This window comes from Manacus vitellinus, unplaced genomic scaffold, assembly GCF_001715985.3.
Source record: "Manacus vitellinus isolate BGI_N305 unplaced genomic scaffold, ASM171598v3 scaffold_16_pilon, whole genome shotgun sequence".
Lineage (NCBI taxonomy): Eukaryota > Metazoa > Chordata > Aves > Passeriformes > Pipridae > Manacus > Manacus vitellinus.
In genome coordinates, this window is record NW_021939189.1 from 14,562,904 (window position 1) to 14,588,140 (window position 25,237).

Consider the following 25,237-nt stretch of genomic DNA (forward strand, 5'->3'; position numbering starts at 1 on the left):
TGCAGCCAAATCCATGCACTTTTTAAAATGCACTGTGAGCCTGGACTTTCTCTTGCAAACTCCTGCAACAAAACTCAGTAAATTGAACTTCTCACATTTCCCTTCTAAGAACTGGACAACAGTTCTTACAGAAGATGTATTAAATATATGAAAGTAAGTGATGTGCTTGCTGAGACAGTGCATTTCTTTTGTTTAAACCTAAGTATTTGTCAGCTGTGAATATTCACGTAGGATTAATTATAGACTGTGCTGTTAGATCAGGTCTCTCTCCTCCCATCTTTCCTGAAAGGCTACTTACTCAAAACCAGTTTAGTTTAACTCAGTTCCTGCTACTTAATTCCTCTGCAGGTCCTCAGCAGTTCTTCCACACAATGAGCACACTGTGACAGGGGGGCAAAGGTACATGTGCAAAACCAGCATATTCTTGCTGCCTCAGGCCTCAAAATATGGAACTTAAAGCCTTCTTTAAGAGGCAATCTGGAGCAGGAGGCACCTGCAGCTCTTATTCAAGGACTACTTTATAAGCTCTCATGTTCTGCTAGCCAGGTCCCCTGGTCACTGGGGTAACCCCCCCAGCTCTACAAACTGGATTAGGGTTGGAGCTGTCCCCTCACCCTGGTGGTCAGTGAGTCCTGGCCTGTCTGCCTGACACTTCTGACTGGGGCTGGGCCACAAAGGTTTGACACCAGTCAAACCAGTCCATGTTACACAAACCAAAAGGCTTAACCAGATGCCCCCCCTTTTGCCTGAGGCCACATCAGTGAGCAGGGGTGGGTGTCCCTGAACAAGGCTACACATACAGGATTCCAAAGTTTGGGGTAGTCTAGTGAAAAAAAACAGCTGTATCAAAGTTCCACAAGACCTTTGCTAAACACAAGGAGCAAATTAAAATTATTTCTCTAGGCCTCCCCTTCCACTACTTTTTTAAGGGATCTTTCTTCTGTGAATAAATGTGCTTCTAAGTTTTCAACTCAGTAATAGTGAAGGAGACAAGTTTTAGAGTTAGAAACTAAGGGCACCCATGTTTTGATTTGCTGTACCAACACATCCATTTAATTCTGCCATACTTCCCAAAGACTCTTTCAAAGACTTACTAGAAGCTATACAGAATATGAAGGTTTATTTCAAAAGAATACATTTGCAAGAATACACATAAATGCACTCAATGTAACAGTACCTTCTGCAAAAATAGGTTACATAATACCCAGTAATGAAAGAACAATCTTATTTCTCTACAAATTAGAAAGCAGAGATAATAGCCTGGACAACCTTCAAAATGGAGGTCATAGTTGTGTATGTTGTGAGAAGTAGCTAACTTTAAAGCATGACACCACAGAGCTAATGTTGGCAAATCAAACTACTAGCACACAGCTGCAAACTAGTCTTTTATACAGGATTAACAAATATTTTGGTTCCAATTCTTTTTTACACAGCTCTAGTGCCTCAGGGAAAATGCTTATCAAAGATACACAAAAACTATCCAAAATTACAACGTAACTATTAAAATGCCTCCAAAATTGAGAGGAAAATAATCATGTTAAATTAAAAAAATTTAACCAGGACTTCCAGACAAGATTTCCTGTTTTTAATCAGAGAAAGTTTACAAGAGATTTCAATAAGTTATCTTGAAACCAAGCAGCTGTAGATCTTAGAATCTTCGTGGAGGTCCACCTTTAAATGGCTTAAATCCTGAGCCACTTCCCCTCTGCATGGAATTGCCTGTGATCTGTACAACTCTATTAATTGGTGAAGAGTTACTGGAAACAAAGGTTTTAAAAAAATGTTAAGTTATGGTAAGTATCTAAACTCTTGCTGTACAGGTAATAACATTCTTACATCTCATATCATTCAAGTGTTAAACTGTTAAGTCTCACAGGAAAAGAGACTTTGCAAGAAGTCACTCATTCCTGTGCTGCCACCAGCAACCCTGGGGAGCCCTGTGCTGGCAGGGGAGGTGGGTTTGGATGTTGTGCAGCAGCCACAAGTCATGCTGCTTGCACTGGCACTACTGCACTTCCTAAGGAAACCAAAGCTTGGAGAGCTCAGTAGGGAATTGAGAGGGAGGAGCAGTTTCTGTACCTTGTATGTGGGGACATCATGCCCCCTCCTCCACGGCCATCTCCCATTCTCCTCGTGTCGTGGTACCCACTGCCCTGGGAGCCAGGGCCGTGCCATTCTTTCCTTGGTCCAGTTTCACGACTGTGGCGCTCCACAACGTGTCTGTCCTCGTTGTAGTGCTGGTAAGAGAGCCACAGTCAGCCACTCCCAGAAGGAAAGGGGTGTTTTATCCACAGGAAACAAGCTTTTCAAGAAAGCTAATCCTACAGCTTCCATAATGCACATCAGTCCAGCACCTTTTAAGATTTCAGTCTGTAGGCAGCTAACACAGGTTTACAACATTCCTGTGAAAAATAATTCTAGGTAACAGGAACTTAGTTCCAATGACAACTGTGTGAGTATGCAGGGAGTGAAGTTCCATGAACTCATACTTTACTCCCAATTCTGCCCTGACCTCCTTATCACTAACAGAAAACTCAAAGAGGAACACTAACACTTTTTTAATGCTTCAGGACCTACTAGCAGGAAAATTTAGTCTGTAGTCTTTAAAGACAAGCCATGCAGAAGGTTTTTCTCTCCGTAGCATGTTACAGATCACTATGACAAACTGCACTGGAAGTAGCAGGCAGTGTGAGGTTAAGACCCTGAAAACAGGATGACAATGAAATCTTAAAAGCTTTATCATCAACTCACTCAGGTATTGCATTATTGTATTGTTCTGATCTACCATAAAGATTCTAAACATAAAAAGAATTGGGTACGTTTTCTGCAATTTCTCGGGTTATTAAAAAACCTGACAAAAAAGAACCTTTAACATAAAGCAAACTGAGTTGAGAACAGCCTTAACACTTGCTAATCATTTTATGATGCCGCATGGTCACTTTTCCAGCATGAATTTGCATTTTCCAGCCTCTCACTCATGCAGACAAACACACAAGATGACTCACTTGTCCTCCACCTCTTTCTCCCATCACGCCTCGTTCTCCTTCCCTGCCTCCGTACCCGGAGGCGCTGCTGCGGCTCCCGGGAGGGGCCCCTCTCACGTGGCCGGACACTTCCCTTCCCGACCGGTCCGGCCGATCGCCTCTGTAAAAATTGCTTCCATCAAAATTTGGGTTTCAGTGTGATTGAACTGGTACCAAATCGCAGCACATGCAGACAGCAAAGATTCCTTTGGTTTGCAGGTTCCTACCGACTCGCAGCTGACTTCTCAGAAACGTTCCTTCAGGTCTGTGTGGCTCTCTAATAACTAAAGCTCACGTGGTACTTGTTTGCATCTGCATTCTGCACAACAGCCTCCTTACTCTACAATTAACAGACTGCTGGGAGTCAGCACCCAGTTCACAGATGAGATATAGCATTTGACAATCTACACAATATTTTTTCCAATGCTTTTGGAAAGCAACTTTGCCATTCCTTAGGGAGAGCGGGGTCTATTCTTTCTTTGTTCATCAGTTCTTGAGGAATTGCTACTACGGATAAATTCTACAAGAATCAGTACTTTCACTGGTTAACCAGCAAACTTACCTGCCATCCCGTTTGTCTGTGCTTATGCTTCCCTCACTCTTCCAATTTGTTTGCCTAGGTGGGTTGGAACCAGTCTCTCTGGGATGTCTCCCGTGGGGAATTTCGGGTCTGTCGTGAATTATCACTGTTCTCCTCTCATCTCTGTCTCCCCGCACTTCCCGCCTGTCCGTGTCCCGAAGTTCACTTCGTGGCTGAGGGGGTTCATTTCTTCTGGACTCACTGAAGCTCTTGGGATACCTCTCAAACCCTGGCTCTTCTCTTCGTGCTGTTGGGCGAGTCTTTTTTGCCTCCCCTTGATTTACAAAACGATCTCTCCTAAGTTGTTAAAGCAGGAAAAAGTCATTTGCTTCTCTCCCATTTCTACAATTCTAATTTTCAGCTTGACTTTTAACAGCCAGTTTAACATTTCTTTATGCATTTATTTGTTCCCAATTTGGTCAGTGTAATTTAAGCAGTTACAGGGCCTTTTTGGCTAGTATGAAACAGAGGGAATGCTGGATTTCCTGAGTCAGCCAGAAAATATAATTCTAGTTCACTGCAGCGTAAAAGTAGAAGTCCAGAAGCTACAATTATGTGGTCTTAGCTTTGTAAGTGGTTACTGGAGATTTTTAATGGAACTATGAAGTTGGATCTGGAACCAGCATTTACTCCACAGTTACACAGTTGATGAATGCTCTCAACTCTCCTTAAATCAGCTGCTTTTAGCCTTGCTTCTTAAGGAGGTGATTTACCAAGTAGGGCACACCTAATCCACTGGAACCTACTTATGAATAGATGTGAAGTAATTGCGAAAATTCTTTCAAAATGTCTAACAAAAAAGGCCACCAGGCAGCTAATTTAAAGTCCTCAGAGAAAAGCAGATTAGATTCCATGATATAAATGGCCAGTCTCGAAGACACAAGAAATGTCAGGACACTACTGAAATTCTACTGCATAAGAACTGTACAAAGCCCTTAGCAACATTTTCAATTTTGAACAGCTAAGAGTGAAAGCCACAGAGATGCTGGCAGGCAAATACCTGCCCTATTATCTCAACCTACCTATCAAAGGAAGATGATGGAACGGAAGAACCTTCTGGATATCGTCCTCGTTCTCTGTGATCAAAGTCATTAAACCTGTTCTGCTGGCGACTGTAATCTGAGCCATGGCCAAAACGTGCATCTGTATCCAGAGCCATCTTCTTACTCTCAGTCCAGTAAGGATCATCTCTCCTTTAAGCAAAACAAAGGAACACTCACCGGTTACATGTAGCCAAATCAAGGCCTAATACTCAGAAAACTCGGAGTCAGCTGTCTGCTTTAAAAGATGCTCGTTTGACCTTTGGAAAGCTGCTAACAAAGGTAGACTCCTTAAATAGTAGTGAACAAAATAATTTAAGAAACCCCCCAAAACTGACCACCCCCTTTTGAAGTGCAAATTGAAGAGACAAAATCTCAGCAGAATATGTAATAAAATCTAAGCAATGGCATATCATGGCCAGTAGTTTAAAAACAAACCAAAAAAAACAACAGCAAAAACATCACTGTAGCAAAATTTTTCCTTGAAAATAGCCTTCTAGAAAAAAAAGTGCCCTCTAAAAAACAAGCAAACCAACCCACCCAAACAAACCCACACCCACAAGTCTGAACAGCTTTCTCAGGAAGAACAGCGTAGGAGACAACACAGCCTTGCTTCCAGAAACATTTGGGTATAGAATCCCTAAGCTCAGAATGTGAGACTAAGTGTATAATCAGCAGCCTTAAAAAATGAAGCCATTTTTATTCCTCTGGTGAAGAAATACTGGTGTTCTGTGCTACTCTTTCTACTATTTGCTTTCCATATGGCAATTTTATGGCTAAGGTCTCAGTCCTGTTCTTATAATCAAATAAAGATCAAAGTCAGTTCAATTCATGTGGCTCAAACAGTAAATGATAGATGTCATCAGCTTCAGTAAAAATTAAAAGCCTGAATTCTTGAACCATCTGTTTAGCAGAAATATTCTTAAAGTAGAAGCTAGAAGCTTTAACCATTAAGGCAGAACAGCTTTTCTCAGCAAATGCACTGAATTGTGTTATGCTTTTTTTCATACAATCAGAATTAATTCATCCAATGCTCCTCTAATTTCAAAACTCCTTCCTACGGACAAGGTGTGTTTCATCTTTGGCGTAAATGGATTTCAAAACCAAACAAATGCCAGAAACCCAGTTCTTCTGTGAATTTTGTTTCAGGCACAAATGCATTTTCCAGTCTGACACAAGGCTGGGAGCTGTTTCTTTTTACTGATGAGAATTACCTGTGATCTACATCACGTGGCCTTTTCAAAGAATTCCTCTTTTCCTGCTCGTAGCGGAGCTGCTGCTGCTGCCGCCGCAGCTCCTCCCTCTCGCGGGCAATCCGTTCTGCTTCCTTCCGGCGTTCCTGCCGTGAGGGAACAACAAACCAACCACTTCTTTATTGGAGATACCTACAGATATACCAAGTTAACCCTTGACAGCTTTCTGCTAAAGGTTCTCTGCTGTAATTCATCCTTGGGGAGCATTAAGATTGGGAACGCTTCTCTAAAAAAGCAGACAACAGGTCTGGGGATGCTACTGACTGTTAGACAGAATGATCTCCAGGTCATTTCTTGTATTACTGCTGTATTTATTGCCCAGAAACACACTGCCTGTGTTTGGCTGGTTCTTTTATGAAAGGAAAAGGGCTGGGTGGAAGGGTGAAGAGAAAAATTCACCACGAGTGCAGACCGGGCAGTATTGCAAAGTGACACGGCACCAAACCCAGAATATAAACGTGCACACCTGTTCAATCCGAACACGCTCCCTTTCCAAGCGCTCCCGTTCCATCCTCTCCCTCTCCAGTTTTTGCCTCTCAATTTCCAGCCGTTCCCTCTCCCTCTGCAAGCATTCCTCTCGCTCGTGCATGATCCGGATCCGCTCGCGCTCCCGACGCTCGCGCTCCGCGATTTCTCTTCGCCTAAAGAAAAAAAGAAGTTAGAAGAAATTAATCTGAAGAATTCTCTCATCCAAAACTAACACCCCCTTAGGCACAGACATAACAAAAAACTATTTCAGAGTAAGCTCTTCACGAAAGTCCTTGCACCACAAGTCTACTCCTTTTAGCCCCAAGTAGCCAAACTGGTTTTAGCTTATCTACAGAACCATTAGCAGACAACAGATGGGAAAAGTTACTTCAAGAATCATCATTTTTGATGTATTTTATGCTGCATTCAGATTTCTCTGTTGTCATCTAGCATACAGTAACAACTTAGCAAAGAATATGACTTGGATGTAAAATCTTGCCCCCTGCAAGCTAACAAAAAAATTTACTTATTGTTTTCTGTCCAAAAAGTAAGACAGACAAACAGGACCACTCTGACTTACACAGGTTAGCAGACTCATGAACAGCTCTATTTTGCTTTTTAATTCCTACCTTCCATAGTACAGATTAGAAGAAGCACAAAAGGCATTCTCTCCTTTTAACTTTCTGCTTGCTGAGAACTGCTTTGTTTAGCAATTGCTTCCCTTTGTTTAGGGAAACCCAGCTAACAACACTACTCCTTTGCCAACTGTTGGCCACATGAAAACAGCAGAACAGAACAATTTGGTCCTTTTGTTTAAGACTGTATTACATTTGATTTGTCATTTAGATGCACAACGTTCTCTCTTTCAAAACACATACCAAACACTATTTTTGGCCCCATCTCCTAGCCTACTTCTCACCTTTTCAAAACAACCCTGGCATGCGGTAACACTTGTGAGATCCCCCCCAAAACAAACTCTAAGCTATGTGTGTACATACATGGCTACGAGAAGATTAAACAAAAATTTCGGAGTTTGTTAATTCACATAAAGATACTGTTAGGTAGAGCCCCAGACTTTAACATCTGAGTAGAAGGCTTGACAGAATGCACTCTGATTAGATTTCTAAGTATAGTATCAGATCAATTAATGTATAAAATAGCCTTTAGCAAAAAGTTGAATTACTACCTTCGGAGTTCAACAGCTCGTCGTATTCTTTCCAATCGAACCATGTGTTCTCGCAATCTCTGTTCCTTCATCTTTTCAAAAGGCAAGATATCCTTTCTACCCCTGTATTCCCTGAATTTCACTTTATCTTGAATAATACGCTCTTTGTTCCTCAATATCTGTGGCTATAGATAGAGATTACAAGGGTTATTTCAGAAGTCTCATTCATTTAGGGAGATTTCTGGTTGCTATGTTTAAGTTATCATTAATGACTTAGCTATCCCAAAGCATACAAAACTTCTAATTAAGCTTAACAGTTTGTGAGAGTTTATTGACTCTTCAGTGAAAATATCAACTGCCAGGTAGTATCAAATCAGGTAAGGATTGCATCAAAGCTATAGATACTTACTTTATCAAACCTTCCCCTTCTAACTGTCCTAGTGTGGCCTTGGTCTCCTTTTGTTTGGTCTAAAACTACAACTTGACCTGGGCTTTTACCACCTAGTGAAGAGGTGAGAAAAAACAAACAAACAAAAGAAGAAAGGTTTAAAAAAACACACATATATCACTATTTGTCTATTACAAATTTTCCTCAGTGAAATTTCTAAGTCTCTAAATTGGACTGGTACTGGTAGGAGAAGCATACCAGCACATCTGTAATTAAGTATTATTATAAAACATAGAAGTAATACATGTGTTACTGAAGCCTATAAAAGAACAGATGCCTGGTTTCCAGTAAGAGTAAGAACATGCCCCCAAGACAAGTCAGACACACAGATTCAACAGGAAGAAACATAGCTAGATGGCATACTTATTCTTTTCTTTTCTTCAGTTTTTTTAGTGGATTCTTGATTAGGGCCACTTGTTCCATTATCACTCTTCTCATCTTTACCTTCTGTTTTCTTGGCTTCTTTACTTTCTTTTTTTTCGGATTTCTCTGATTTCTTCTCTTCTTTTTTGGTTGATGGAGTTCTTATTAGGAAAAAGAGCACACAAATCCAATGAGAGGAAAATTCACCTTAGAGGATTCTCACAACCTCTGAAGACATGTGAAATTTCTTACTTGCTGGCTTTATCACTTGACACTGTCTTCTTATCTCCCGTGCTCCTCCCCGAACTGGACTTCTCATCACTTTCTTTCTTCAGCTCCTTTTTGGAGGGATCACCTTTCACCTACAATTATTTTTTTTTATTTTTTTTTTTTTTATTTTTTTTATTTTTTTTTTTGCAAAACCAAATAGGTTAATACAGATTCTGGTAAAAAGTTGGGAGTCTATTTTGGGGAAAAAAAAAGTCTTCATCTTATCAAACCTACTTTCTCCACAGAGATCTGCTGGCCGTGCAGCTCTGTTCGGTGCAGGTGTGCGATACATCGGGCCACCTCTGTGCTGGAGGACATTGTCACTATGCCGTAGCATTTTGCCCCCGGGCTTCGTGCGTTTGTGACCACCTTTGCACCAAGTACCTAAATAAACAGGTAAAAATTTAGGGTTTGAGGGAGGCATTTCTAGTAAGGAAACCACTCCAGTAGTATTTTTACCCTAGTAATATTAAAAAACCAAACAAATTCACCCCAACGGCAACGTAACCCCCACCCCACTAGAAGGGCTGACGCTCCAAGTTTTCAAAAGCATATAATTCCACAGGAAGCTGCAGCTTTAGGAACTTTATCCCAGCTTTCATATCAAGACATAATACTGCTAGCATCCTGTTTTGACCAGTCACCACCTCATGCCTGTTAGCTAAATGCTTCTTTTCACAGCTACTGCCAAAATTCAGTCACAGAAGCACCACTGACCTGAATTTGATGGTTCATCTCCAACAGATGAACCCCCACAAAAAAGTCAGCAGCTGCCAACTAATGGCAGGAAGGTGTAAGCAGTATTATGTGTTAACTCAAAAAGGAGCCAATTCTTCAAGGTCATCTAGCAAATGTGTCAATTAAGCAATTTTAACAATCAGCTCTGACATCTGGTTCTTGAGAAAGTATTAAGCTTTGTGTTCCTACTCCTTGCTGGAATTTCCATAGCTATTGGAGCTGATCCTCTTCACATAGTCGTGCTCTAAGGCAACAACTCTATCTTTCTAGCAGCCTGTAATAAGACAGTCATTTAGACATTAAATATTTCCCAATTTATTCAAAACTGGGAAGCTAAGGAAAGATAGGAACCAACCACCTTTACACCGAAAACAGCCAAAGAACTGGAAGTTTCAACAAAATATACTGTCAGGTTTCCACACCTGTGAATGCATTAAATACAATCACCTACTAAATTCACTAAATTATATGCAATAATCAACACACATACTTGATATTCACAGTGCTCAGGTTCCAACTAGTTCCCAAGATGCAATAAGGCCATAATTGCACAGACTTACAGAAACACTACAAATTCACATAGTTATTAGCAACTCCTTTGGGAAAATGAGAACAACTGAAAAAAACCTCTGTTTTTGAAAGACTGCTTAGCTTATAAGGATTCTGCATTGTTCTATAGAATTTGTATGTTAAATTAACCAATATCAGGAAAACAGACTTAGTTTAAGCAGCCTGTAAAAACAAAAAAAATCTTTAAGTCATTAACAGAGTCCATAAAGGATCAGACATTAACTGTCACATCTTTTTACCTATTTTTCCCCATTCATAAGCCCTCAGAAAACATTTTAAAAACAGTCTCCCAGAGCAAAAGGTTCTATAAAGACTGTTTATGTTATAATTTTATCAGTTAGCACATTAGCTTGCACTCATGGTTAAATACAGTTGCTACAAAGGAACATAGGCATCATTATTTCAAAAGCCGTTCCTGACCAGAATATTCAAATATTTGTGAGATTTCTTTTGCACTTATCTGACCTCAACAGAAAGAAAAAAATCTCTTATAAAATGAACATCTAGTTCTTCCTGTGTGCATGCACTCACTGCTCCAAAAAGTAGGGGGTTTTAGATTGAGATTAAATGTTTAACCAGTGCAAATTTTATTTAAAACAAGTATTATTTAACTTCCATAACTGAAAAGAGGAGGAGGAAGAGACACACACACCACACACATGGTTTCACGCCCCACAAAATACCTTTCCATATTTGCCAAAGAGATTTTTCAAGTCAGCAGCTTTTGTGTTGGAAGACAGTCCACTGACCCACAGGTTTCTAGTTGAACTTCCACTGCTACCACTAACACTGCTCGCGCTTCCTGAAACAAGTTTTACAAGACAGCCAAAACATTAAGGAGACAAAGGTACCATGAGTATTTAACTAAACTGTTGCTGAAAAGAGAAACTTAGCCTGTTACCTCTAAGTAACTGTTTATCTGGTTACCTTTCTTGAAAAGACTTCTATAGAAAAAGAAAATATATATAATAAGATTTCATTCATTTAACCATGTATGGAGACCAATGACTTGGCTAACTTGTACGCAACTGGAAGAGCTAGAAAAAGAATACAATTCTGTGTTAAAGGCATGTACATTTAGTTTCAAGGCATGTACATTTAGTTCTTATCAATCATTTCCATTTAAGAAAATGGTTCTTTTTTTGCACCCAACATTTGCTCTTCACCAGGATGTCTGTAGGCTGCTCTCTTTACCAGAGACAGCATAAAGGTAAATAGAGGAGATCCAGATAATCCCAGCCTCCAGAATCATGTGGTCCGTTTTCACAACCTTCTTGAAATATCTGACCTCCACCCAGAGCAGCTTTTTAAAAATACTACTGGATGTAGAACTGGATACAACCCATCCAAATGATTTCCACATACTAAGGAAAATACTGTATAAAAGCTGGAAAAACATTATGTGGTTAAACACTCCCCCTGCCCCATATATTAGCTATTTTTGCAACACAGTACTAAGAACTCAAGAGATTCATGTAATCTTATTCTTATCATCTCTTAGTCTTATATAATTTAGTTCATCTTATTGTTGTTTGCTGCTAAATGTATGAGCAGCTTCTGGGTATGTTAAAATGTAGCCAGTCACAGAGGCAAGACCAGAACGGGGTCTCCAGCTGAACAGCTGGAAAATCTGCTGATATGCAGAGTTTTAAAAGGTAATTTAACCACATAGAGAAAAAAAAAAGGGCAGTTTTAGTTTCTTCAATGCATCAAACTAAGAACAAAAGGCAACAAATCCCAGTTATGGTCATACTGGAATTATTAGATTAGATATATAAAGGAAGAAATTCTTCCCTGTGAGGGTGGTGAGGCCCTGACACAGGTTGCCCAGAGAAGCTGTGGCTGCCCCAGCCCTGGAAATGTTCAAGATCAGGTTGGACAAGGCTTGGAGCAACCTGGGCTAAGGGAAGGTGTCCCTGCCCATGGCAGGGGTTGGAACAGGATGGTCTTTAAGGTCCCTTCCAACCCATAACATCCTACCAGTTCTGTGATCTTGATAAACAGTGATGCACCTAGAATATCATTAAACATCATTAAGCAGCTTTGGCTGTGTATTTTAAGAACACCTTACAATAATTATTATTAGTTATCATAAATGCTACATAAACAAAGATACAGCAAACCCGCTTCCACAGTTTCATTGTAAGCATGTAACTATTCATGAAAAAACACATTTACAAAAGACCAAATTATGTCTGTCACAAAAATTTCCTCTCAGAAACTCATTTATCAGGTAAAGTTTCATTTGTCTGTTAGTGTTATGCCAGAGATTCTGTTACAAAGGTTTTGACAGAGAGGTAGTAGGTAAAATAAGGAGACACACGAGCTTATACAAGTGCATCTGTTCAACTATGAAGCGTCAGTGCAACTGGTGACGTTAATGTGCTCCTGAGCTCCATAATACAGGCTTTTATGGAAACACATAGAGACTGCAAGGCAGACAAATAGGTCCAAATTTAATGCACTAAACAGCCACAAGTGCAATTTTGCGAGCCTGCATCTCAACTATGTTGAGAGTTCAGTTCATTTAAAAATGAGTCAGAATAACAACCAAGACAAAAGATTTCCCCGGCATTTTGTTGAAATACTTGCAATTATTTTTTGCTTGTTCTGCTGCAAGTTACAGCAGGCTTATCTGAAAATTACAGCTTTTCATCAAAACAAAGACTTGCAAAATGTTAAGTGGAATTTGCTCCCAGAAGTATTTTGAAGCAGGGGAATATATTTCTATTGAGTCTTCAGAATAAGTATTTTTGATCTTATGAGTAATCTGGCATAAGGAGAAACAAAATATACGGACACATACACACAGGTAATGATTACTGTACCTCCAGCATCATTTACTACAGCTGGCTGAGTTCAATCATATAAGCCAATTTATTTTGAGGAAAGCAATTTCTCAATCAGGAAAGTGTTCAGTTCAAGGCAACACTACCCTAATTTGTAATAGTTACCTTTATCATCCTTTGTTGTTGTCTTGCTTTCTTTAGATTCCTTAGTAGAGCTAGAGAAGCAAATTAAAAAAATCAGAAGAAAGTTGAAACTACAGAATTTGGTAAGTGTTGCATTTTATACTACTAATACTAACAGACAAGTTAACATTTCAAAAAATAAAAATGAAAAAGGGCCAGACTGTATATTTGAACAAATGATTCCCTTATGGATTCTTGCACTGATTTTCCCCAAGATGCCTGAAGATCTAGATTTTCTGACAACTCTATTCAGTGGATATATGGCAATCTTCTCCAGATTTCAGGACGGGGACTTGACTTCATTTTGTGTTCTTAGAACTGACAGCTGTTCATTACCATCATCACAAGGACATTTAAAAAAAAATCGTCAATTGGAAAAAAATAAATAAATGCTGACAATTCGCCAATGCAATCAGTAGGACATAGTGTCTATACGAAGATCTTGAATTTTAAAAGGTAACTTATGGCGGTCAAAAAACCCATAGGCAGGAGCATAGGACACTAATTACAAGATTCTTGCTGCTACCCCCTTAATGTAGAGTGATCTTATTGAATGCTGGTACTCAGTATCGTAAAGAACTGACATAGAAAAACAAACCTCTTTGCTTGACCAGAGGCCCCAGTAGACGAGGGACCTTTCTTCAAAGTATCCTTTTCTTTGTCTCCAGATTCTGCTTTCTTTGAACCTTCTCTGGCTTCCTCCTTGACGGGATCACCCTTCACGCAGTCTTCCTTCTTACCATCTTTATGGTTCTCAGTCATCTCATAGTCCTTGCTTTCCTTCTCCAGGCTCTGTGAAATGGTATCCTGCACATCCTTTGGCTTACTTGCTTCAGAATCTGTAATTTTCACATTTTTACCTGTTTCTAGGAGGTCATCACCATCAAAATCCAGAGTGATGGCATCTTCGGCCTGGATTGTAACCGATATGTTATCATCCTCAGCTTCTTTCACAGAGGTGTTAGCTTCCATCTCTTCGTGAGCCGTGTGATCAGCCTCAGCTAGGCTTTCTTCTGAAGGAAGAGGTTTAGATACTTCTTGTGTACCATCACCAGAACCTGCTTTATCTAAGAGGATTTAACAGGAATAAATATGGCAAAACAAGAAGTTTAAACAATTTCATATGCATAAGCTAGAATAGGACCTAGAAAATACAAAGCCAGTTATTAGCACTGATGGAAGGTTAGAGAAAAACACAAGGTGTATTAACACAAATATAAATCCTTTACCCAGGATCACTTATTCTTCATGGCAAAACACATTTTTCTAGAGACAAATACCAAAACATTAGGAGGGAGAACATGGTTCCATCCTGGAGATACCCGTTCTTCAGGAGAAGTATCCATTTTCCAGTTTAGGATTTAGCGTTCCAGAAGAAAATAGTTGCCTTGGATGTTCACAGTTTGATTTAATCTGTCTTTGAATCTTCCCCGTTCCAGGACTTCCAAGCTTCCCAAATCCGACAGAATTACAGTCTTGGAGAATTTCAGCCAGTCTTCCATGTAGGTGTCCTCTTTCCTTTTCCTTCCAAGCAGTAGTTTGGCAGTCAAGTGAGCTGTACAAGGCTGCTGCAGAATGTGGAGGGATGAGCTTTAATCCAGAGTTCGTAGACAAATGCTCCTCAGTCTTCATCCACTGGGCAGATTTTCCATCTCAGTCCCACAGAGGCATCTCCAACCGTATTCTTTAATTTGTGCAGATGAGACACTTCAGCCATAGGGTCCCTCGTAAATATGGAGTCTGTAGGTTTATCCTGTAACTTCAATAACGTGCTTATTCCATCCTGTGCAAAGTGATGGTGTTCCATGTCCTTTCCAGTCCGCAACATGTAGAATCCTTAAGACTTCTGTCCGGGAAGTCTGTTTGCCCAAATGCGTTACATTCCTTCCACAGTTTCACTAATGAGCACAGCTTAAAAAATGGTGGCCACTCCATAGGTTTCCAAACACTTGTTTTACCATCCTATATACAACTGGCATTTCTAAGTGACAGGAAGCCAAGCACACGATAGTCCATACGTTTGTTGGGTGCTCGGCTTCAGTGGGAGAGTGTATCATTTCACTCAACTAAACATCAGTTACTGCAGTGCAAGTTGGAAGCTTTGGCATCAAGACTTACCGTGTCTTAAAATCAGAGCCCTTGAATACTATGTTTTTTCATTAAGAATCATAGTATTTCAACTCTATGATACATCCACCACAGTAACTGATAAGTACTGTAAGCAACTCTTAAGAGTAAAGTAACTCTTAGGAGTGAAATAAACTGACTGCAATGATTCCAGGTGCTGAGCTCTTAATGAGGAGACATCTGACACTTAGAGCTGGAGACAAGCCTAGTATTAGTAGAGATTGAATGTTACAAGAGAAAGTTGCCTGCTCTACCAGACTAAGACCTCTGAACTCTATTAAACTTTAAACATACCTTTCTCATTTTCTTCATCTTCATCATCCTGCAAGAAAAGGAAGTCAAGACTAAATGTCTTCTATTTGGAAACTTTAAGCAGAACAGTTCTTATTTTCCACAGAACTTCTATTGTATGAAGGCAAATGATTGAAATGAAAACTGTTTCTAAAGAAAAGATTATTTAGGAACCAAACCTGTGCAACTCCCTTATCAAATCACTGAAAAAGTTTTTTGAAAACTTCACTGGCATCCATCTGCAACACTTGCAGTTTGCAGTTGGTTGGAACATGCAGATATTGTCTTCCCCCCTTTAACTCAACAGGACATTTCTAAAGTGTTCCATGTCTTGCTAAAGCCTTCAGACTGGATGTCACACTGCTGGTTGCTACTTTCAGAGAAATACAAGCAATCCATCAGTAGCTTTAAAAGCTTAAAGACAGGAGTCAGAAGCTAGGTAGTCTCCCTCCAGCAAGTACTTAAAAACATAACTCTGATTTTTAATAGGTACTTATTTCTCATTAGTCTCTCTGAGCAAGAGATCTATATATGTCCCTTTTCAGACATCTTGAGTTCCATGTAACTCAGAACAAATTTCTGAACTTAGAGATGTTACAGAGGTTGGTATTAACAACAAAAAAACAACCTCAGCCAACCACACCCAGTTCTGTGCTCCCCCATTCTCTAAAAGCAAACTTCTAAACTCCTGTATAGGTTGTATATACTACAACAGCATTTGAAATAAACCTTTGATATAATTTTAAGGGAGTCTGAAACATATTCTTTGCTAAGTCTATGCACTGAATACTCCCAATTTGTAGACAGGAACTTGCATTTAAATAGGACAAGTTATTTGAAATCACAATTACCTGCATTATTAAATATTTGAATGAAAGCTTCCCATACTGTTTACCTTTACTGTATTACATCATCTGACTCTAAGATGCGTGCTGGAACAAAAAAACCAGTCTAAAGTGATCTTTTCCAACTAAACAGACACAAAAATCAGCTTAACAGAACAGATTTAGAACTCACGTGGACAGTAGGAAAAGTGTAATCTTCTACGTCTTGACCTTCATTTTCCTATAGGAAAGTAAAAGGGATTTGCTTAGCAAACTTTTTCTAAGACACTCAAACATTCAGAGAGTTAAGAGATGTAGTTAAATCAGAAAACATTTCAGTGAAGTGGATACACACTCAGTAAGGTGAACCCCAACGAGCCATTCTCATGATTACACAGTCTGAATGCTGAACTGAAAGACATGTCACTACTTAGCACAGGGGAAAAGGAACCACCTCTGTGTGGACTCTGGTAGAATTTTATCAATCAATGCCACATTTGTTTCAGGACTATTTGTGCTGGTTTAAAAGTTAACCAGCAGGGGGAATGAACCCAACTCAAAGGAGAGATTATAAGTCAGAATAACAATTTATTAAAATAATACAGTAAGTACAATAATACAAACAAACAATTGGTCTCAACCCACAAAAACCCAAATGTATAACCCAGTACCCTGGGGCCTGAACAAAGTGGTGTTCCTTGGGCCCTGTTTGAGTCCAAAGTAAAGGGAGAGGGGAAGAACCTGCTAGTGGGAGAGCTGCTGCAGTCTGGCCAGAACTGGTGATCGCAGTCCAGTGGTGGTCTAAGTCTGGTTGAGAGCGATGAGATGCAGCCGTCCTCTGGATCCCACGAGTGGGTTCAAAAATGTTCCAAAACTCCAAGATTATATATCCTCCAGTTCAGGCAGGAATGTTCAGTGCTCCCCTCAGGGTGGGGAGTTTCACAAAGGGTGTGAGGACAGAAACATCCTCCTATCTCACAGGCCTCTTAACACCTAGTTTATAGCCTGAGGAGTCAGGCTCTATGGGCAGAAGGTGCGAATAGTCTATTGACAACAATAGTCTAGTTTCTGGGAAATGACATGGAAGGCTATAGAATACAGTTTTGGGTTACACCCACCATGCTCTATGGGCAGAGGGTGCGAATAGTCTATTGACAACAATAGTCTAGTTTCTGGGAAATGACATGGAAGGCTATAGAATACAGTTTTGGGTTACACCACCATGCTCTATGGCTCTATGGGCAGGGGGTGCGAATAGTCTATTGACAACAATAGTCTAGTTTCTGGGAAATGACATGGAAGGCTATAGAATACAGTTTTGGGTTACACCCACCATGATGAACTGTTCTCAGCTGTCCTAACTAGGACACTATTCAAACACAAATCAAGGCAAATAGAAAGAAAATAATACCTTTTAGAGAAAAAAAAATAAAAAAAGGGCATCTTTTAGAGATAAACAAGACAAACTGAAAAACTAGTTCTGACTTCCTAGTAACAAACACTACAAAAAACATACATTCATGTAAGATATAACAAAGTACCTGACTTTCAGAATCCTTTTCTGCATCTTCTGCTGGCTCCAGGTTATGGTATCTTTTCTTTTCTGCAGATGGTTGTTCTTTAGAATTCAAGTTCTCATCTTCAGCAGGTTCTTTGAAGTCCTTCAATTCGTCATTTCCATCTTGATCACTTGTATCTTGAGTCTCCAGTTCACTTTCCTTTTGGTGTAAACCCAAATATTTGGCATAACTAATGGTATCAGCTTTACTCCGAGAAATTCACTGCTAGGATCAATATTTCCCTGCTAGATCAGTGTCTCACATCCATAATAAAATTCAGAGCATGTTTTAAAAACCCCACACCTTCACCCCCTCAGGCATCCCACTGTGAACACAGTGAAAACAATGCTGCAAATTTCCACAAAATGGAAAGGAAAAAAAGAAAATGGAAGCCCTGTCATTAACTAAAGTCAAACATTAAACTTAATAACAAAATGAGAAAAAAATCTTACATACTTTTATTACCTTGGCAAAGGAATCCTCTTCAACTGAAGCATCACCAGTTAATTCATCAGCTTCCTGCTTTTTACCTGAAATGATGGGATATGCTATGACTAGAGCTGCTGTGCAGAGCAAACTTTCAATACTGGTTATGTGTTTGGCCTTAGTTTATTATTCTCTATATGTTCTAGTCTAGCTGAATTGTTCACTATAATATAACCCTCCCAAAACTGAGTAATTTTTAAGGTAAGGAGATCAAATGTCAGCTGAGTGAGCATAAACAATCAATGCTGTTGGATAAACAAGCAGTTACATCCAAGTCTGTCATTTTAATACCAATCCTTTCATTTTGAGTGATAATAGAATTCAGGAGAACATTGAACTAGAAACTAAACATTTCTAGAATTACTGAAGTTAACTAGACATTGGAAAGGCCTTGCATTAAAGGATAATTAACATCAGAGAAACTAGGTTAGAAGGGACCTCTGAAGGTCACCTAGTCCACCCAACCTCCTGCTGGAAACCACAGTTAAGTCCCAAGGATGATGGGAAGGCTTGGAGTTTTATCTGGCTGCATCTTTGAGGATCATAAGCAAGGCAACTGCAAGCTTCTCCTTTTTCAGTGCTTTTCATCACCAGAGGGAACAATCAGCAGAAGAACTGAGTAAGGTGAAGCATGCCTGCTTTCTACACATGCTTTCCTGTACTAAGGGACTGCTCCATTGAGGAATTCTGTTCTTTCAGCACAGGTACACTTTTCTCTAATAAAGATGCCTCTGTGGGGATGATGACTAGACACGGTTCCCTTTGGAACCCACTGCATTTCCTTAATCTTCTGCAAAAACAAGACCAAAGAACACCAGATAGAAGTACCTCCACACAAACACATCCTTTGAAGAGCATTCTGTCTCTTTGATTCAGTCTATCAAAGATCAGCCTATGTAACAGTTCTTAGTAGCAGGAGGTACAAAAGCAGTTCTGTTAGGAAGTGGCTTTACTGCATCTTCTACTGAAACTCAGTGCCAATTCAAATGCAAATAAGATGGTAGTCATAATCAGCACTTAATGCTTTATTTTTTGACATTGCATCTTCCCTCATGCCTTCATCCTCTAATAAATGGCCAAATCAATTCTACAGATATTCAAAAGGAATGTAAAAGAAAAACATAAGCCAAAGTTTGACACAGTGTGGACATCTCTGCTGGCTGGAATAGTCAATTTTTGCCAGCCATTAATTTCTATGGTCTTTCATACACAGTTCTTAAGTTCCATTTCAAAGCTGGAAAACACTCAACTACAGGGCAAGAAGAGAGACTACTGTTTTGGTTCTTGTATTCCAGTTGATTTTATTCATTTCCCTGAAAGGCAGCACTCTGACTGTACTCCTGGAAAAAGCACTTTGTTGTTGTCAGTGCAGACACACACGAGGCTCCAGGAAAAGACACATGGCAGAAGCTATTTCTATGACTGCAAAACAGGAGATTTTAACATTCAGATCTAAAATCACTGACTTCATCTGAAACAAAAAAAAAACCCAACCAAATAACCAAAAATTCCTGTTTTATACTTGTAATGCAACAGATTTGTGAGATTTTGGTGCAAAAAGTCAGCTGCACAGGTATACTAAGGGAAGGTAGGTCTCCTCAGGAAGAGGAGTGCACGTACACTGGAAAGACAGTTTTTGATGTGCATCACAGCTGACGTCTCAAACCAAGGCTAACCCAAATTTTGTGCAACCATTTTAGCATGCTGTGATAGAATCTACAGTGTCTTCAACATAATAAAAAGCATTGAGAAACAAGAAGGATTTCTGCACACATTTGGTTGTTTTCTGCTTTACCCTCTCACATCTCAGTTTGTTTCTTAAACCTGAAAGACCAAGTTTTTCCTGCATCCCACATCCAGCTAAGTATTCACAGAGACAGGCAAGTACACACAGCAGATGCCAGACACATTTAGCAACTATCTAGCATATACTATCATGAAAGCTATTTTAAATTCACTCATTTTGCCTGAGGAAATATGGCAGGTGAACTAGAACAGAGACTCTATAGGGAATTGAAAAAAAAAAAAAAAAAAGACAAATCTACCTCAAGTTAGTCCCATTCTGCAATAGCAGCTAGAAAACTGTATTTTATTGACAGGTCCTCACCAAGAGGAAGTTACAGCATTCACTAATGAAGCTGTTAGGAGCTTTTGTTTGCTGCTACTTAAAGTCAGACAGGAATATATGATTTTAGTCCTTCTTTATTCTGCCTGTCTTTGCAGTAAGTCCCATTTACTCTCGAGTACCAAAGGTATTCCAAGGCATAACCAGAACAATGACCTTCACTTTTCAGCTTCAAAACAGAAAGTGGCAGAAGTTTGCTCTCCCTCTCAGTTCTGTGTTTCAGGTTACTTTGCTCTGGTAAGAGTCACATTGCTCAGAAGTGGTTCTTCACAGTTCTGATACAGATCATTTGCAGGTGCTGGTACAGTAACCTGCCAAAAAGCCCAATGTCCACAAAGTTCAACATTTGTCCAGACTGATACTGATCCACAATGGGCTACTGAAAGGCACACTTGGCTTTAACTTCACAAAACTAAAATCAGATTGCAACAAACACCTTGCAGAAACCGACTGTTTCTGTGAACTCACTCCAGACCACTATCAGTCAGAGTAAAGGGTATGTTAAAAATCACAGCCAGAACAGCTGGACCTTCTGCAAACAGGCACAGTTGGCCTCAAGTCACACAAGATGTCAACACATGATAAAATTTCTGTGCAGGTTTATCCAAGCAGTGGCTGTTGAAAATGTCAGTGGTGCACACAGCACTCCCCACAGATCTGGGTGCCTCACAACACAAACACTCATTTACTTTGCAATGATGGCACTCCTTCATGAGCCACGCTTGATCCCTGTTCTGGCAATGGCAATTGCTACACACCATAAAATTGCAACAGACTATTTGCACAGAGAATGAATATATTCCTTATAAGTAGAAAAATTAGAACATCTTTAAAAGGCTGGTTTAACATTATGCAGGTGTAGTTTTCATCTCATTTAAAAATCTTATTACAGTAGCATAAGTTTATTCTACCTATTCATGGTCCTCTACATGAGAAATTCAGGCTACCTGAGTGTTTACAGCATTACAGAAGAGTATATTTTGGACAACTCTTGAACTAGACATCTGCATTTCAAGCAGAAGAACTATTGTTTGTTTTCCTTCTGGTATTCCTACTGAAACCCCCAAGGGGGTTCTGTCATACCCAGTGCTAAAGATTCACCAAAAATATGGGACAGGAGGTAAAGAGGAGGAAGGGGGAAGAAAATCTCTACAATGTTCTTTACAGCACTAAGAGATCTGCTGCAATTTGAGCAGTATCATTTGCCACAAAATTAACAAAAGCACATTATCCTGTTCTATTTCTGTATTCTGAAATGGTACCATGGGGAACAAGAATATTTAAGCCTTTTACAGTGTCTGCAGGATACTGATCCTAGTCATTCACAGTTTTTAGAAAGAAAGGCCTTTGAAGACCAACAGTGAACAACTTAGTTTAGCTTGGTTTGTTGTGTTTGGCTTTTTGTGGGTTTTTTTAAGTAACTAAACAGTTTCAATAAAGAAGTCAGAATCATCTGGGCAACAGTATAAGCCAGCCACTGTCAGTTGTCTGTGTTTGATCTAAGAAACAGTATTGTCAAATTGGAAATTCAATTGGAAACAGGAGTGGTACTTAAATCACAAACTAGTAGGTGTCTAACTGGTAGTTAGACACCTAACTTTGAAACTTGTAGAGCAGCAAATAAACATCTTTGCTCACGTTAATCCTCTGAGGTTAAAAATGATTAGCCTAAAATCAGTTCAACCACACTAATTCCAAAACTTGCCAGGAAAGTAACTTTTCACCAAATTATAACATACCAGTATTCAACAACATTTTTGACTGCAGGTCCTCCAAATGAGTATTTACACAAGAAACATTTAAAAATATTTCACATCAGTAGTACTGGAAGCTAAATAAAAAAACATTTGAAAAATATTTCACATTCTACGCACCAGAATAGGCAGCAGAATGTTCAGGCTTGAAAAGGGATGCTTTTTCCAAAAACTGTCATCTTTTTGTAAAAAGAGAAATTTGGCCATAGCTACTAAATTCTAGGGTGGAGAAGCACAGCTGGGACACAAAGATTCAGCACTTGGCATTTGTTCCATCTTAAAACTGGCAAACTTTAACTGGCAAAACCAACTGATCTTACCTGAAAGCTCTTCTGATGAGCTGTTGTGCAGTTCTTTACCCCAAATATTTAAAGTAGCTTCCCAAAAAAGCGTTTAGATCTTGACTAACTTTGCATATAGGATTGATCAAGGATTCTTGTTAAGATTACAGAATCCTTCTGCAAGTATTTTTTTAACTTGTATGAGACTAAATCCCACTCTTAGTCTTGTTCCCATTTCTCTCCCTTTTGGTACACATACACACAAAAAAAGCAATGAGAGAGAAAAATATATCACTCCCCCCCACACACCATTCCCACTCTAATTCAGCCTGGATCAATACTCCTGATCAGGTTTTTCTAACAGAGAGTGCAAGGGAATGAGACATCACGCATTTTCCACAGACCTTAAGAGCTGCAGTAAAACTGGCTACAGAAGACATTCAGTTCTAAGCCCTACAGCCATCTGACACACTTTGTGACTTTTCAGAAGGAAAGCCCCTTCCTCCCTCCCACTGGCCTCTCCCTCTGGCTGCTATGAGGAGATTTATCCATCACTTCAACTCCCTGGCCTTTTCTGAAGATGTATTTTCTTCGTAAATCAATATCTAACATTCCTGCCCTCCTTTGCACAGCAGTAATAGCATGGGAAAAAAATACTATAAAACTAGTAAGGTTGTTAATTCTACTGCTGTCCAGCAGTAAAATAATTATAGAGGAATCAGTATTAGTCTGAAGCTGTGGGTGGAAACAAGCACTAGCAAAAGGCCTGGAGCAATCTGTCAGCAAAACCTGTAAGGAGGCAACACTTCTCCCAGTGAAAAGCATGTACAGGCACAAGGAGAGTGAAGATGGTTAATTTTAAATGAAAATTTGGTCCTTCAGAATTCAGTTGACATGCATGCATCTCTCTTTGAAAGTTCCCTAGTTATGCATGAGGGAATGGACTGTTGAAGTGTTAGATTTCCAAGTTTTGAGGAATACTTCCTGGTTGCTAGTAACATATTTCAGCTGAATGTACCAGAGAGGGAGATAAATAACATTTGAATCGGCAGGTTAACACATACAAGGAGCAGTTAAAAATCAAACAGTACATTATTTCACAAAGTTAGAAATAACCCAATAAGATAAAAAATATTTTCCATGGACTAATCAGTGAATTTTTCTTGTCCACACTTGACGATTAATACAGCACAAACCTCTGTAAATTTGGCACAAAATCCGCTCGTAAGACTTTTGTAATCTAAAAAGTAATGAGGTGATACTCCTGAGCTTGCAAAGTGAGCTGATAAGGACTTCACAAACTCTGTATTTTACTTTGAAGTTTACCAAGAAGGCACATGTCAAATGCATCATGATTCAGTTCCCTGCAGAGGTGGCAGGGAACAGCTACTGAGGCCCTGCCCCAGGCAGCAGCAGCACTACTTGGCAAACTACCTTTGCAGAAGCAGAACAGTGTAACTACACAAGAAGCCAGTTCGAGAACATTATGCATATCATGAAATTAGTTTGGAGAACAGGAGGAGAAGTAGCAGATAAGAGAAGTGTTTGTCACAGCAGAACATGGAGCCATTTAGATCTCTATGTGAAAAATTGTGGAAAAGCTTTTCTTATTTAGCTTCCAAGTAGTTTTCTTAAGCATTAGTTACCTTGTCAAAGCAGAGAATAAAGTAATGCCACAGAAGAAAAGGAAACCACATTATGAAAGTTTGTTTCCTTTCACTTCTGTAATGTCAAAAGTACAGATAAGTTATTCAAATTTTCTAAGCAGACTGATTTTCTTATTACTTCACCCTTCACAGCACCAGACAAAAATATGAATAACCATTTCCACTGTAAAACTCGGCCTAAGACAAGTGACAGTGGTGTAAGATTGCTCATTTCCAAAGCAGGCCCCTATAGCATATGGAGGAATATTCTCAGTGTAAATGTTTAATGATGAACACTGTGCATAAAACAGACATGTCCTTTCCCAGAATTACTTGATTATGGATGCTCCCAGAAAAACTGAAAACAAAAACCCAAACAAAAATCCCCTAGAGCCCCAACTCACAAAACAACACTTAAATTCTCAGGCAAAAGAAAACAGACACAACAAAATCACTGCTAAACAGACCGGTATAGAACCCAAGGAATTATTTTTCACAGCAGAGAAACTGAAATCTCTTAATTAGACATTTCACAGCAAGCCTTCAGCTCCCATTCAGGAAATTCATGTCTTTAATCCTGTCTTCAGTAAAAAGCATGCCAATAAATCCACACAACACCGTCCTCTTTAGGGAGGGCTCCTCTACCACGTACTACTGCACACCCGTCACCAGCCTCGGCCCAGCACTTTCTCATGGCTGAACAACCTCTCGGTTCTCCCTCTGCTGTTACACAGATCCTTTCAGACACTACACACACTCATCCCCAGCACCAGAGCCCCACAGCAGCTCCTGTACCCACCCTGCCCCTGTAACACCCCACACTCAGGATCTCTGTTAACACAGCACACTCCAAAACCCTCACAGCTCATCTACTCATCTCCGGGATCTGCAGGCAGTACAGCCACTACTCATACCCCACACCTCGTAACCCACTCATTTTCCATGTGTATATATATCTCCAGCATCCCTCTACACTGCCTATATACAGTGACTGAAAACAGATGAGTGAGGCAAAAAACGTCTTGCATGATGTAAGTCATAAACAGTAAGATCTCAGCTGTATCCAAACTACAGGCCACAGTCCCACGGGCCTTCTTTAAGGTGATACGTGCAAGAAAAACTACCTAAGAATATAAGGTATATGAACAGATCCTAACCTTTGCCTTTAGTTGGTTTCTTGGTGGGTGTGTCAGCCGAAACACTTATTTCAATATTATCTGGATCACCTCCTTCCTCTTCAATAGCCTAAATGAG

General features: G+C 39.7%; 1 protein-coding gene across 2 annotated transcripts; it reads right to left on the reverse strand.

Annotated features, from left to right (window-relative positions):
* Window positions 1-1,094: 1,094 nt before the first annotated feature.
* On the reverse strand, window positions 1,095-25,237 carry SLTM (SAFB like transcription modulator). Of its 2 annotated transcripts, none has more exons than XM_018069824.1 (20): window positions 25,141-25,237; window positions 18,157-18,221; window positions 17,674-17,850; window positions 16,326-16,373; window positions 15,312-15,339; window positions 13,489-13,957; window positions 12,873-12,922; window positions 10,602-10,720; window positions 8,845-8,994; window positions 8,593-8,702; window positions 8,341-8,501; window positions 7,939-8,030; window positions 7,551-7,714; window positions 6,363-6,537; window positions 5,858-5,982; window positions 4,626-4,796; window positions 3,586-3,900; window positions 3,006-3,144; window positions 2,080-2,237; window positions 1,095-1,757 (listed from the first exon to the last, which is right to left on the reverse strand). In XM_018069824.1, exons 6-20 carry the CDS (start codon window positions 13,860-13,862, stop codon window positions 1,649-1,651), a joined length of 2,412 nt encoding a protein of 803 aa, XP_017925313.1. In that variant the 5' UTR covers window positions 13,863-13,957; window positions 15,312-15,339; window positions 16,326-16,373; window positions 17,674-17,850; window positions 18,157-18,221; window positions 25,141-25,237; the 3' UTR covers window positions 1,095-1,648. The 2 variants fall into 2 exon arrangements, with proteins under 2 accessions (XP_017925313.1, XP_017925311.1); XM_018069822.1 differs by having other exon boundaries at window positions 3,006-3,156.